The sequence below is a fragment of the Tympanuchus pallidicinctus genome, unplaced genomic scaffold (genome assembly GCF_026119805.1).
Source record: "Tympanuchus pallidicinctus isolate F22 unplaced genomic scaffold, pur_lepc_1.0 scaffold5, whole genome shotgun sequence".
Classification (NCBI taxonomy): domain Eukaryota; kingdom Metazoa; phylum Chordata; class Aves; order Galliformes; family Phasianidae; genus Tympanuchus; species Tympanuchus pallidicinctus.
The window spans coordinates 5,873,159-5,887,448 of NW_026294769.1; the positions used below are offsets into that span (position 1 = coordinate 5,873,159).

General features: G+C 38.9%; 1 protein-coding gene across 3 annotated transcripts in view; it reads right to left on the reverse strand.

The window, feature by feature from the left end:
• The window catches only part of TRIO (trio Rho guanine nucleotide exchange factor), a 223,615-nt gene that overhangs the window by 155,305 nt on the left and 54,020 nt on the right, over positions 1-14,290 (reverse strand). For all 3 annotated transcript variants that reach the window (XM_052704062.1, XM_052704065.1, XM_052704063.1), the window contains exons 2-5: positions 9,942-10,016; positions 4,587-4,701; positions 1,287-1,479; positions 135-647 (exon numbers count right to left, since the gene is read on the reverse strand). In XM_052704062.1, the coding sequence (XP_052560022.1) occupies positions 135-647; positions 1,287-1,479; positions 4,587-4,701; positions 9,942-10,016 (896 nt within the window). The remainder of the gene's footprint in view (positions 1-134; positions 648-1,286; positions 1,480-4,586; positions 4,702-9,941; positions 10,017-14,290) is intronic.

The window sequence follows — 14,290 nt, forward strand, 5'->3', positions numbered from 1 at the left end:
TTCCTACTAAAGGACTAGTGCATAACTGTAAAGACAAAAATTAATACTTGTAATTATCCTTGTTACTTAAGTCAGTCTATCACTGTTCCTTTTAATGACAGTGCCCACTTGACTTTCCCTCCCTAAACTCTTACCTTTTCAGCATCCTGCTCAAACAGCCTGAGCTGAAAACATTGGTCCAATTTCAATTTCCGCACATGCCACATCTGATGCAGATGCTGCCGTGTTGAGTGCAGCCTGTCCAGCATGGTGGATACTTTGGGTAAAAGATTCTGTAAGTCTGCATTCCCTGACCCAGAGTTCTTTTTGGGAAAGCTATCGCTGCTCTGTATTCGCTGGAGCAACTTTTGTCCTTCCACATCAAGGTCCTCAATGGGGGCCTTAATGACTTTCTTTTTTAATTGTGAATGTTCCTCGATCATATTGCGAGCACCTTCCAAGTCCTGAGGCATTTCCTTTTTTGACAATATATCTTGCAGTTCCTCCAGTCTGGACAGCATATGGGTTGCATTGCTAATGTAGTCCTCAAAGGCAACTCTGATTTCTATCCACTCCTCATGGTTGTACTCCAAACAGCCATCAAATTCTGGGGTTAGCTGAGAAGGATCAACTACTTTGGTAAGGCCTTCCAGAGACACCATATTTGTCTAAAAGAAAATAAAGATGAAAATTAAAAAATGCTGTTACTGAAATAAATTTGAATTTATCTTTCAAACGCTTGGTTCTCTCTGTTTATAAGTAGATCGTTTTACTTATGAAGTCCACGTGACTTCTTTTATAGACTTCTTCTCCAACTTCAATTCTGATCAGCCTCTTGTCTTGTTCTATTACCCCCCAGTCAGAGAAACGTTGTTTCTTTATCTCACCACATTGAAGAAACCACCCTTCTGACTACTATTCTGATTGACTTTTGACTTGCATATTGTACATCAGCAGCAGGATAATGGCAAGATTTATTTATTTGGGTTTCTTCTATACATGATAGAACAATTACTATAACGCAGACAAAATATAGATGAAACCTAATGATTTACTTTTGGGATAAAACTCAAAGTCCATCTTTTTCATACTCAGAGAAAGTACATATGATGATGTGCACATCTAGTTTAAGTATGTTAAAGAAAGTATATTCCCTCTGGAACAATTGGCCTCATCTACTTCTCTTCTCATCCACATTATTTACCTGAGAATGCTCAAGATGTCAATCTTGTGATATCAATCACAATGTAGTGAATACACTTAAATCGTGAAATAAATATAAATCCATATAGCATAGGGGAAATTACCTCAAACTCAAACTTAGAGCTGCCAAAGTTAGTCCTCTGTTTCTGCCAGAAATTGTCTGGCTTGATTATCAGTGCAACATGGATACAACATGGGAAGGATTCCTGTAAAATCTTCAGCAGAGGCTTTATAGAGTCCCACTTTGACCCACGCATATCTACAATGACAGTGAATCCTCTTTTACATACTTCCTCACTGCAGAAGAAAGAAGAAAAGGTTATCAAGCATTACAAATTCAAACACAGACAGCACTTTTACAGCAACACACTCCCTAATTAAAGTGTGCTAACCTAATGAACAATCACACCCCTAGGGCCTCGCTGTTGACTACCTCATGCGTACAGCAACTCTCATCAAGGCAATGCAGAACTTCTCTGGAAGCCGGTTGTCACTTCACTGCCAAACTCCTGCTGGGAGATATTTTAAACTTGTTGCTGATTTGACGATCTGCCTTCACGTCCTCTTTCATTTTCCTTGTTTATATATGCACGATTCTTCTTCCAGTCTTGTGTCTCTTTTACCCAACACATATACTGAAGTCACCATTTACAGAAGCACCAACATGTAATTCATTTATAAATGACTCTGTAGAACACACACTTTACTGATAGCAACGTTTGTGTTTTCCTAATCATTGAGGGGAACCTCTAAAAGACAGATTGGTAAGCTGTTCTTACCTACCACTTCTGCAATGTTTCATAAACCGTTTCGGATATCCCAGATTATCTGAGAGTTAAAAATTGTTAGAATGCAGATGAAAACCCTTATTGACGATCACTTCTGTAACAAGATCAATTTCTGGATATATAACGGATAAAAAAGTATTTTGTCATTGTGAAGAAGACCACATCAACTTCTTTCTACACAATTTGAGCTCATTTTTGCTGTCCAAAAGTTGGCAGACCTTATACTCAAATTTCCTGGCAACTCCTCTGAGAACAGCAGATTTTGTTTCTTTTGTGCACATAGTACACTTTGTACTGCTGATCAACAGCAAGAATCACCACCAACACCAGAAATTTTGATTTTGTTCCAGGATATACATACTACAGAGACAGGTTAAAATGAAAGGAGAATTTCAAAATCGAGCCATAACCAACAGACTATCAAAAGGCACCACATGTCCACTGTGTGAGTACATGAGTCACTTGCAGGGATGTGACTAACATAAAGGCAATCCTGGAATTTGTGTGGTGAGACTTTTAGAGTATACAGGAAGTAAGGACACTTCATTGGCATGCTTTATTCAGTCTCACTGGTCACACTATGAGATAGATGAATGACTGATGCTAGAGAGCAGAAGCGCTGCTGAAAGGAGTAGCAATATAACTTCCTTAGAAGAGGAGTTGTTTTAATGTTGGCTTTAAAAAAACAGCTTATAAAGGATTTTACCAAGACAACTGTTGGCTCTCCCAGCTGCCCAAAAATAGCAATGATAACTGAAGAATACACGCAGATTACAACTTCACATTTTTCTGACCACACTCTATATATTTTTCAAAAGTATCACAAAATTAAAAGGACAAATACAAATACTGTTTTGTAGTTAAGACACACCCACCTACAGAAAGCCTTCACATTATTTCTGAGTGCTGCTCAGCCCATCCCTTTCCTACCACACAAACTATCCATTCACAAGGAAGAGTGCTTGCCACTGATTCATGAGGCATGCACCTAGTCATCTACAAGACTGTACAAAGCAGCCCCTCACCACGTGATGCAGATGGGCCCCCCAGTTTCAATCACATACCCTTGCCATCTCACAAAAGATGAATTTATTTCAGCTAGGGATCACAAAAATTGTTTCTGCAGGTCTTGGTCAGACAAAATTCTCTCTTTGGTAAATGTGACCTACACTAATACTTTGTCCAGTCAGAGCAGGTGACTTAAATTTAGCAACACTTAAAAATCAGATAAATTTTAAATTAATGTAAATTTAAGATGGAATACTATCCTAGGTGTTTTGATCTGTTGCCAAAAACTTTCAACTACGTACAGTAACTCTACAGTAATTACTGCAGTAATTAATTGACAAACTGTGTGGGGCTATTTGCACCAATTACAACTTCTCAGTTAAGGAGTTGTAAGACTTGTATGAAAATAAATCAAACTTTTAATAAAGCTGTTTTCATTATCAAATCTCTTCCATGCTTGCAGAGATATAAAATCCTGAACCAAGCTTCTACTTTAAATCTATTTTGCTGCTAAGTTAGCACATACCATGTGTGAGAACGCAGCTGTATTTTGCTAGATTATCTCAAGAAAACTCTCTGGGGCCTATTTTGATGCATATTTGTCTACTAACTTCTCTAGTAACATGAAGATCTAGAGTGTCAGAATATACATCAAACATTCAAATGTGAAGTCCAGTGATTTCAGAGGTTAAAATCTCAAAACTTCTTCCCCTTTTCCTTCCTATATCTCTCCAAATATCTTGATTAAAAAACAAACAAACAAACAAAAAACCACCTCTGCATTTCAAAGTGAAATAAAAGCTAGAATAATTGAAATACCAAAAATTACTTCTTAGGAAGGCCACAGCCACATTGAACTAGACTTTTAGAATTTTTTTTTTTGGGGTGTTGTCTTCATTTGCTTAATAACAGTACTTATCTGACAACTGACATCTGATGCAAAGAAAAATGACTACAAATTAGCAACTCACAGGAATATTATTTTATTATACAGGAAATTTTATTATTATATAAGAAATTGTATTAAGGTATGCTGCACTAGGGATTTTTTTCTATCTATGATGACAACTGCTAGGTCACATGCAAACATATGCAAGCATATTCAGAGTTGCTTCACTCTGTTCCAGATGCTGGTGGAATCTGAGATAAACATAAAATCAGGGTCATAGGCTCACTTTTCTCCCGAGTTGTACCACACAGAACAAAGCTCTATCTGAACAATGTATATATAATGAAGAATACATTGAACAATGAGTGAATGTACAGATACGTACATACACACACACATAGGAGCACTGGATTTGGTGATTTGTTTAAATAATGCACTGTAATAAATTGCTTAATTTTTTTTTATAATACACTAACATCAATACTTTCAAAGACATCTCTGCATTTTTATCTGAGACCTGTACAAGAAATTCTACATATATTTCTCCTAGGTATTCCTGTGTTGTATTAGGATGCAGTAAGTTATCTGACATGAATAACAGACAGAAGCATTGTGATAACCTCAGTCCACACAAGATGTTCTAGCCTGTGAGTGCACTGAAGTACATTACATTTGTTTTTCTGCAGAGCCTCAGAGTCTATCAGGTGACCAGCACTTACCTTGGAATACAAGCTAGGTATGAAATTAGTCTCCTAAGGTCTTCTTGCCGTATTCTATCATGATTACTACGTGCTGGAAACGTTAGAATGGGGCCTCCACGCTTATCTCTGCCACCTGAAAAACAAAACACATTAAAAAAACCCAGTGTAACATCATTCTGGTTTGCAAATGTAGTATTCATAATGCTTTTAGAAAACCTAATTCCTACTAACGCGACTGAATGCATACCCGCTTTAAAAAGATTTCATGTTAAATGCCAACATGGTCAATTAGATTCCATGTTGGGAATATCAGTGAGCAAACTCTCCCAATTCCTATAATGAGGAAGTATCTGTCAAAAATAAATAAAAAACTTCGAAACAAAGAATAACTACAGTATTACATGCACATATTACAGAAGCATTTAAGTTTGATGGGCAGTCAGATATCTCTAGCAATGATGCTTTATTATATATTTAACTTTTGAATCAGCAGTTATACAGATTAAATTTAATTGTAGAGTCAGCAAACGTTTCAAGATCACTCAATGTTAATTTCTCTAACTAGAACTAAGTCTAGGTGTAGAATATATTAGATGAGTGTCTGGGTACTACTGAAGCATTTTGTTTGTATTTTTACCCTATTCTGATGTGAAGATTCGGAATTGTTATTTAATAGTTTTTTATTTTGTTAGCAATGTAAAACATGGAAATTCTAAGTCCATTCAACGCAAGAAGCCAGAAAATCTGACTTTGAGAGAAATGTATCCATCTTATTTGTTACACTGTACACATCTACTGTAGTCAAAATGAAAATGCAATTTTGTGTCAAATGCCTTGCATGTGAAAACAAAATGTTACTATTGCTCACTGTTACATGTAAGTCAGTAGCCCCTCTCTGTGACATTCATACAACAGCACAAACCCATCCCTACAAACCAAATTTCACATATACATTCTCAAGCACAGATGTATGTGGACCGTTTTCTCCTGTCCCAAAGAAACACAGAGGAACACCATAAATACCATCCCGTGCCCCAAGTGTTTTCTCATTTAATCAACTCCCCTCTGTAAAAGCAGGTTTGTTAACAAGTTTTAAAGAGTTCCTTAAAAAGGCAGGCCAAGAGCAAATGAATAGAACCAGTCACTCAGACATCTACCAGTATCCTCCCCGGTGCAGCTTCTGCATGCTTGCTGCAGACCCAAAGCCCAGGATCCCAGAGCGTCTGCTCTGGGCACATTCTCCATGAGTCACTAACTGAAACTCAGAAAAGGAAGAGCTGCTTCAGATTTCTGTCAAGCTGCAGTGGCAGAAACCTAAACATAAGAGGAAATTCAGCTTCTTGACTTCTATGACCCTCTTAAATAGGATAAGAGAGCAAAAACAACTAAACTCTTCTACTGGAGAGGGTTAAGTTTGGCCTTGATGGGATTTTGTCTCAGAGAATGGTGAGGATTTTTGCATAGCAAGAGATGGGATGAAGATAGACCAGAAGCCATAAGAGAAAGGAAGTACAAAGGATCAGCAGCAGCTCCAGAATGGCCAGCAGGCCTCAAAGCTACTGAACGTAGATGAGAGGCTGCTGCAGCCCTTAATGCTTCCCCAGCTACAAAATCTACAAGATTTAGGTTTCAACTAGAAAACATTACTAATCTGAACTGCACTAAGAAAGCACTTGGTTGCTCAAATTAGAATTTTTCCTTTACAAAGCAGAAGCTAACAGTGAAGACGATACATTGAATTCTCTTTACATTCTCCAAGTATTTTAAGCAAATTGCTTGTTCTATGCAGACCTCTCAGACTGCCTTCAGCCGTTTCCTACAGATTAACAACTTTATCACATTATTTTCCATCATGGAAGAGGAAAGATATATAAATTCTTTTTAGGTTATTTTGGACACTATCTCGCTTGACTCCAGGTACACCACAAAGGAAAATCATTTTTAAACTGTGGTGCATAAACTCCTGTTAAATCACATCCTGAAATTTTCATTTGTTGGAGACAAAATTCATCACACAAATTTGACTAATATGACTATATGACTAATGAAGAAATGAATACAGACTTGATTTTTTGCAAAATTAGTTCCGCTATTGAGTCTTAAACCAGGTACTAAGATTGTTAAGTATTAAGCAAAAAAGTTCAGGGCTTTGGAATACAACATTTTTTTCTTCATCTGCTAAAGCTTTTACCAGCTTTATGCCTAGAAAGCCAAACTTAGGCTTTTGCCAATAAATTACTCTCATTTCCTTTCTTCCTGATGCTCCTGTGTCATACACAAACTGGAATGTTAAAAGTAACAATGCATTAGGCACCAGGTGGGAATTTCCTGTCTCACAATAGCCTTTGTTCAAGTCAACCCTCTTTTTGTCTTGCTTTTACAAAAACATATTAAGCTACTGCTTTCATCAGTCAGACTTCCATTTCTACCCTTTTTCTTTTATACAAAACCTCCATGGTATTGAGATATTCTGTTTCTGCCAAGATGTGTCATACAAGTAGCTGATCAACTCACATGAGTCATGCTAACATGAATCACTTCTGTCCAGTTTACATCACTAACAGCAGTCTTGTCAATGGTCTCCAAATGGCACCAAAACCAATCAGGTTGAGCAGTATAGTTGTTTTTGTTTTTTTTTTTTAGAAAATGCCTTTTTAACTAGTCTCAAAATACTCAGGCAAAGCTAAGCATCAGGTTTTTATTGAGAGGGAGGTGACCATTTCTTATCCCTGCTCACTGATAGCAGAATGGGAAGAGCATAGAGCTGCAATGGGGAGGCTCAAGACTGGACATGAGGAAAAATTTCTTTACAGTGAGCACACAGCCCACAAACTTTAAGAAGTACAGATGAGTAAGTGCACTGCAGTTCTCATTTGCCCATTGTACAGCATTTAGTTTGTATTTCTTTAAAACAAAACAAAAAAGTCTGCTACCCTGCTCTGCGCCACAGATAACAGAGACAAGGTAGTTGAATTCTCTTCTATTTAAATATATATTCAGATATACTAGACTATAAAAAACCCACTCATCTTTTTCATTTACAAAAACACATTATTAACAGTTCACTAAAAGAGACTAGACTAGATTGTGACAATGGAGGAGAAACCCAAGGGTGAATCACATCAGACCTACTGTGGTTTGTGGCAAAGAAAAAGCAGAGACTGAAACAGCCTTTTCAAAAGCGATCAGACTGTGCAAAAAAAAATGTTGAGCAGACATGTAAAATGTGTACACGTGCAAACAAATGGAAAGGAGAGACTGAAACAAAGCAATATATAATTACAGCCTAATTCAGCCTAAAACAGATTGAAGAAGCACCTACTGGAGACAAAAAGGGAAGCTCATATAGAGCTTAATTGCAACGCAGTACAGTCAGAATGAAAGTAGTACACCAGTAGAAGATGTTTGATATCAAGTGCCATAAATCTTAGTGTATTAAGATTTCTGATTGGATCAGAACATTAATTCAAAAATGGCTTAGGAAACAGCTATCACTGAAACAGTCTGGTGCAGGAATGAGGAGTACTGTTTAGGTATAAATATTGCAGTGAAATCCAAAAGCTCTTTCCTCCTCTACAAATCTTAACTACTTACTGTACCTACAAACACTAACACCAAGTACTAAAGCAGGAGTTGTGCTTCTGAATGACACAAAGCATGCACACTGTAAGCCTCTGTAAGCCAGTTGTCCAGTGGTCTCACATATCTGTATATTCCCAGATATAAGGCTTGACAGATCTTGTTCCAAAATGCTTAAGCTCCAGTGGTGGTGTTAGTTTGGTTTGGTTTCGGGGGAGCGTTGTTTGTTTAAATTACTTGTATTACTGATGTATCTCATTTCATTTCAAACCCACTTGCAATGGAAATGTGAAACAGTATGGATTTTGGCAGATCATCTCCAGCCAAGCTCACTGCCCACAGCTGTTTGGTCTGCTCTTCTGTCAGAAGCTAACTACCTTCACACAGGAACACTGGCAACCATTTCTGCCTGCCTGCTCCTCATCTCCTTTAGTTCATAATCTATCATCTCCATTTAAATTCATCTTCAGCTTACATTTAGCCTCTTTACTTTCACAGAATTAGTGCCTTTTGAGAAGGCCAAATGGTTAAAAGCACACTTTAGAGAAAGCCTATCATCTTTCATCTCCTTTGTAAGGTGTCTAAACTAAGCTCTGGATAATCTGGAAATGTAGAGGTCTTGGAATGGAAACAGATTACTTTTTTTCATGAAGTGCCATAAAGCACGGTCAAAACAAAAGAGCAATGAGGGAGGGATCAAAACTCTGTATTTAACTCCATTTACTTTTTTCCTTTCCTCTGAAAATATAGTTTTAAGCAAGACTTCACCAGCATTACAATTCATAAGGAAAGGCATCAGGACATTCTAGATTATCAGGCAAATTGGTCTGTTATGTCAGTCATTTTACAAAACATTATTTTTGTTTTAGAATGATATTTAGAAGCACATAAAGGACATAATCTGCACACTGCCCCTACAAGCATCATGATCCACAGCAAATCTCTCGCAACTTCAGGGATTATTTTTTTTATGCTTTAACAAATATAAATTTCATTTCTGCATTTCTAAATAAATGATGCCCTTTCCCATCCCCCTCCTCACAAAGAAAAAAAAAAAACCACAACAAACAATAAAAGAAACAAAAATAGAAAAAACAAAACCACCAACTTTCAAATATGAGGCTGTCCTCCAAATCATGTGACACTACGATTATGGCAAAGAGAATGATGCTGACTCATCCCACCAGGTTTGGAAGCACTTACTTCAGAAAGTTCACAAGAATAAGCACCTCGAACAGTCATCATTCCATCAAGTAAAGTTAGTAAGTTATAGAGTGTGTTATACACTGTTAAATCCTCTGCTACTTCTTGTTAGGTAAACAACTAATGTTCAAAGTGTATGCAAGAGATAAATTAGATGCTAACTCATTTCACCACGAAGATATGTGTGCTTCAAAGGATACACTCAGAAATTTCACCTCTGCAACAAGGATATTTCTCCCATGCCTCGGACTGACCTGTAACAACGCCAACTCTGTAAAACTATCTAGCAGAAGAATTTGAAATAGTACAAGGAATATGATTACAGCACAGGAAATTGTTTTAAGTAACACTATTGGATATGCAGAGGATGGCAGGACAAGAAGTTTGCTCTCCATTTAACAAAACACACACCTTTATTATTATACATCCTTTCCCATCAATATTAATGTTACGGTTGGGATACCTAATGGTATTCACTGCTCTCCTACATTTCTATGATTTTTACAATGGTAGCTGTAATGTTTAAAATATCATTTTATATGCAACTGATATGACAGTTAAGCACTATACAACAAAAGAAAATAACTGTACCTGAAAGGTATGCAACTTTTTCCTTTAAAATTGGCAAAACTTCCATAGCCTTCATTTCATCATTTTTGCGAAACCCTGAAAAACATCAATACAAGGTAATTAGTCAGAAATTCAGAGAGTAGCTACGACTTCTAATGAATGTACTGTAATAACATTTACCTCTGAAAACCAATGTTAAAATGATAAGAATTAAGATAATCTCATAATAAAAGACTGCACTAAGTAAACTGTAAACATTTAACATTTATCAATAAACAAGTCATTGCTTCGATTAATTTAACATAAACATCATGGCATGCTAGTAAGACCTGAAAAGACAGAACACTGCCATTAGCCATTTCCATCAGTAAGTTACAAGAATCGGTTGGCTCCTGTTACTTTAAATATTCCAACTTCAGCTCGAGCATGGGCGCAATATCAAGCTAATAAGAGTAGACATCTTTACAGCAAGCACCAACCTACTTTCCATCCTCAAAAAGAAAAAAAAAAAGCCTAATTCGACACCACTATTTAGACTTTATTTTCCTTACATCACTTCCACAAGCACAATCAGAGATCAAGCTGCAGTTTTTCTGCTGCCTTACAAGAGCAGTATCTTGTAACAGAAGGTACATTTTGCCTTTTTAATTCTACACACACACAGTTTTAAGTGGTCCCTAGGGGGAGTGATTACAGACAATTTTGCAAAGCCATAGATTACCAACTAGCCCTCCCCTTGCATTACATTTCTGTGGCCAAATTCTAAACTTTTCCTTTACAACAACAACAAATCATCTTTGAAGACGGTATCTATTCTGGGATAAGATAAGCTTCTTAATTATTGATAGTTTCTGGCAGTTACTACAAGAGAAGCTCAGGTATGCACATGCCAGACTCTTCTAAAATGTATTGCTCTTCCTTTCTAGAAAGGGCAGAAGAACCTGACCGTGATGCTCAGCAGCTATCACCTCTCTTGAAAGGAGAGTGAAGCAGCATGATAGGTTTCCTGTGGAAGACTGCAGACTAACAATCACCAGGCATTTTTTAAAAATGCATTAGAGAAACGTTGGTCAGAAGTACCACTTATATAGGCCGCAGCAGCATCCCCTCATTTCACTGCTAGTATTCAGCTGGGATATCGTCTCACCACCCGCTGACAGCAAACAGAACAATACTGAACAAATCTCACTGGCTAGTTCCCTGTTTGATTCCCCGTGTAAGCCACAACACAACTAAACCCAGACTGGGCAGGAGCTCTCAGAGCAGCTGACCAGAGTGCAGCGCTCCCTCAGGCAGCGCCCTGCCAGCAGCAGCACCAGGCCCACCATGGCTGAGGAGGGCAGGGATCTGTCTCCTGCCAGCCCCAAGGCTCCTGAGGGCTGCACATGGTCCAGAAGGGACCTCTTGCCTTACTTACTGAGTACTGGTTATGGGTTAGCAGTTGTTTACTGAAACTGCCTACTGTTTTATTCCCCCTGTGTCTACGTTCAGTAGGAACTAAAGCTATAACCAAGAGTTTAAGACAACCTTGGGCTTAAATAACTCAATTTAAAGAGACAGCAAATATCTTTTTCCATCCTGAAATACTTGGGCCTCAGCTGACTGCTAAGGCATGCAGGCACGCTTCCAGAGCTGCACGCTTGCTGTGCTGTGCTTTCAGCTGCCTGCTGTAAGCTTAATGCTGATTTAGCCTGCACCATTTTCTAACCAACTGTGGCAATTTCTTTTCTTTACAGCAAATTTAGAGGTAGAAAACACTTTCTCCTCACCTACAAAGCATGCAGTGCTGTGTTTGCTGTCCATTTTAGCTCAGAATTATCCTGCCTCCTCCTTCCAACCCGCAGCCTGCCTGCAGCACCTCAGAGTGTGCGCAGCCTGCTCTGCCTGGGGCACGTCAATTTCTGTGGGCACTAAGGGGTGGCTCTAGGTGAGCAGCCCAGCCACTGCAGCAGTGCCTGGCTCCAGGTCTGTGCGTCCCTGCAGCTCCTCGGATTACCGCTCCTGCTGCACCAAACAGATTATTTTTATTCCAGTTCCGCAGCGTTAAAGCTCAAAAGAAAAGGCTGTGGGGATTACAGTTGACGGTGGAACACAAGGAGCAAGCAGGATGAAGGAGGCAATAAAGTACCGTATTTTGAGTGCCCAGGACTCACCGCTACCACACGCTATGGGAGGTGACGTCATCCAACCCGGGAGATGACATCATCCTCCCCATCCCCTGCAGTGGACAAAGGCTGCAGCAGTGTGCACGCTGCTGTCCTTACAGGCAGAATGTGCATGCATTTATTGTTCCCTTCACCACTCAGTGGTGAAATCCACTATTTTTATTCTTTTTTTTTTTTTTGCCCCCAATACGGATTTTAATAATAAATCCTATTCTTACATCTTTCACAGACACTTCTGTTCCCCAAACAGTAACACCACCCCTTTCAGTACCCACTGAAGGAACACTCGGTTACGGCTCCACACTCTGAATAGGCAGCTCCTGCCCTGCTGCTGCCCCACACATGGTACAGACACTCCTCTAACTGCCAGCTGGGATGAGGGAGCTCAAATCATGCTAATTAATATGCAATGTGAGTAGATGAAGCAGCACATGAACAAGCAGCCCGCTTCCATTTAGGAGATGCTTCTCCCCAGGAAGTGTTCAGAATCACAAATTCCCAGAGCTCCAAGAGCACAGCCTCCCACTGGAGCAGTGCCAGCATTCAGTGCCACCATCCAGCGCTTACTGAGGCCTTGCATCACACAGCAGAGGTCCCCAAACACTGAGGTACAGCGAGCAACTCAGATGTGCAGTAACAACAGCTCGATGCCCTGCTCAGTGGTTCACACATCTGAGAGAAATGCTGCCCCAGTGTATGGCAGAGGGCTCCTTCAGATTCATTACTTCTGTTAATCATATTGCACTGTAGGATTTGGTAGTAGCCACACAAATAAAAGCTACAGATAAAGTAGTGGCACATACATCTTTAAAGCTAACAGATCAACTACAGAACAGAGATACAAAACACAGTCACCGTTTCCCCAAAGTTGTGTTACTGCTGCTGGAATACTGAAGTCTCTTTGGCACTTTCAGGTGCCTTCACTGATGCTCAGTTGAGGTAAGCTGAAATCATGCAAACTCACTATGCAAGTACACAACCCAGTTTCATAAGAATTATCTTACTAAGACATCAAAAAGAATAGGAAATTGAGGCTAAGAGCTGCATCTCTTTGCAAAGAGGCTGAACAACTCATCCATAGCTGCCTCTCTCTGAAAGATGACTCAAAACTTCTTTGAAACACAGCAGAAAAAGCTTTCTGAAAAGACAGACAAGCTAAAAAGGAACACTTGTCTTGAACTTGCACATTTACAAACACAACTACTTTTCACCTCAACACATAAAATCAAGATCTTTTTACAGCCACAAACAAAAAAGAGGCCAGAGACTCATCATAGAAGACACTGATGCTTTCAGCTCTCTTCTGATTCCAGAGGAATTACTCTGTGTCATTTGACTCATCATACGATACACCAACAGCAAAAGTGCCCCCTCCACCAGGCTGCGCCTTACAGCACCGTCCTTCTCACCCCTGCCTTTTGTGACAGAAATCAAACCCTAAAGAAAAATAAAACTTCCACAGAAAAATAAGAGACCACTTCCCAATCAATAAGCATCTCCCTATATCTAGGTAAGGTGCAGAGACACAAAGTTGTTCTGCATTCACTGCCTCTCTGTGTTAACGAACTTTTTTTTGGATTAGAGACAACAACAACTGTTGCCAGTTAACATTTAAGAAAAAGGCTCCAAGACGTTGCTGCATTTCTTCTGTTTCACATAAAGCATAAAGAATATTAACTACAAGATTCTGAAATCTGAGCTATTCCTCCCTGCAATTGTGAAGTCATCACAGCTACATTTCAAGAGAAATTGCTTTCAAGCTCATTAAGAAAAAAGACAAATAAAACAAAAGACAGAATAAAGAAGCTGCAAATGCACTAAAATTAAATCATTATTAGACTGATGCGTTCAGGTTTCATTGCTTGCCTATTTTCTTCCCTTGTATCTCAAATGATGACATTAATTCTATATCTCCAAAGCCTATCAGTTAACAACTGTATATGATAAACGTCAGCTACAGGTTTGTTTATGCATTACCTCCAACGTTTTCCAAGCGTGCAGAAAGAAAGAGAGCACACAGCAGGTTCCTACTCTCCTATTTTGCTACATAGAGATTGTTAAAATAGGGCAGTGGGCCAGTTTCTAAAGATTGCTGTAGCCTATGGAAAATACTAAATCTGAATAGATTTGCAGGCAGCACAGTGAAACCCTTCACATCTTTACGCTGAAGTTACTATATGTGAAACAGCACTAAGCAAGTCAGTA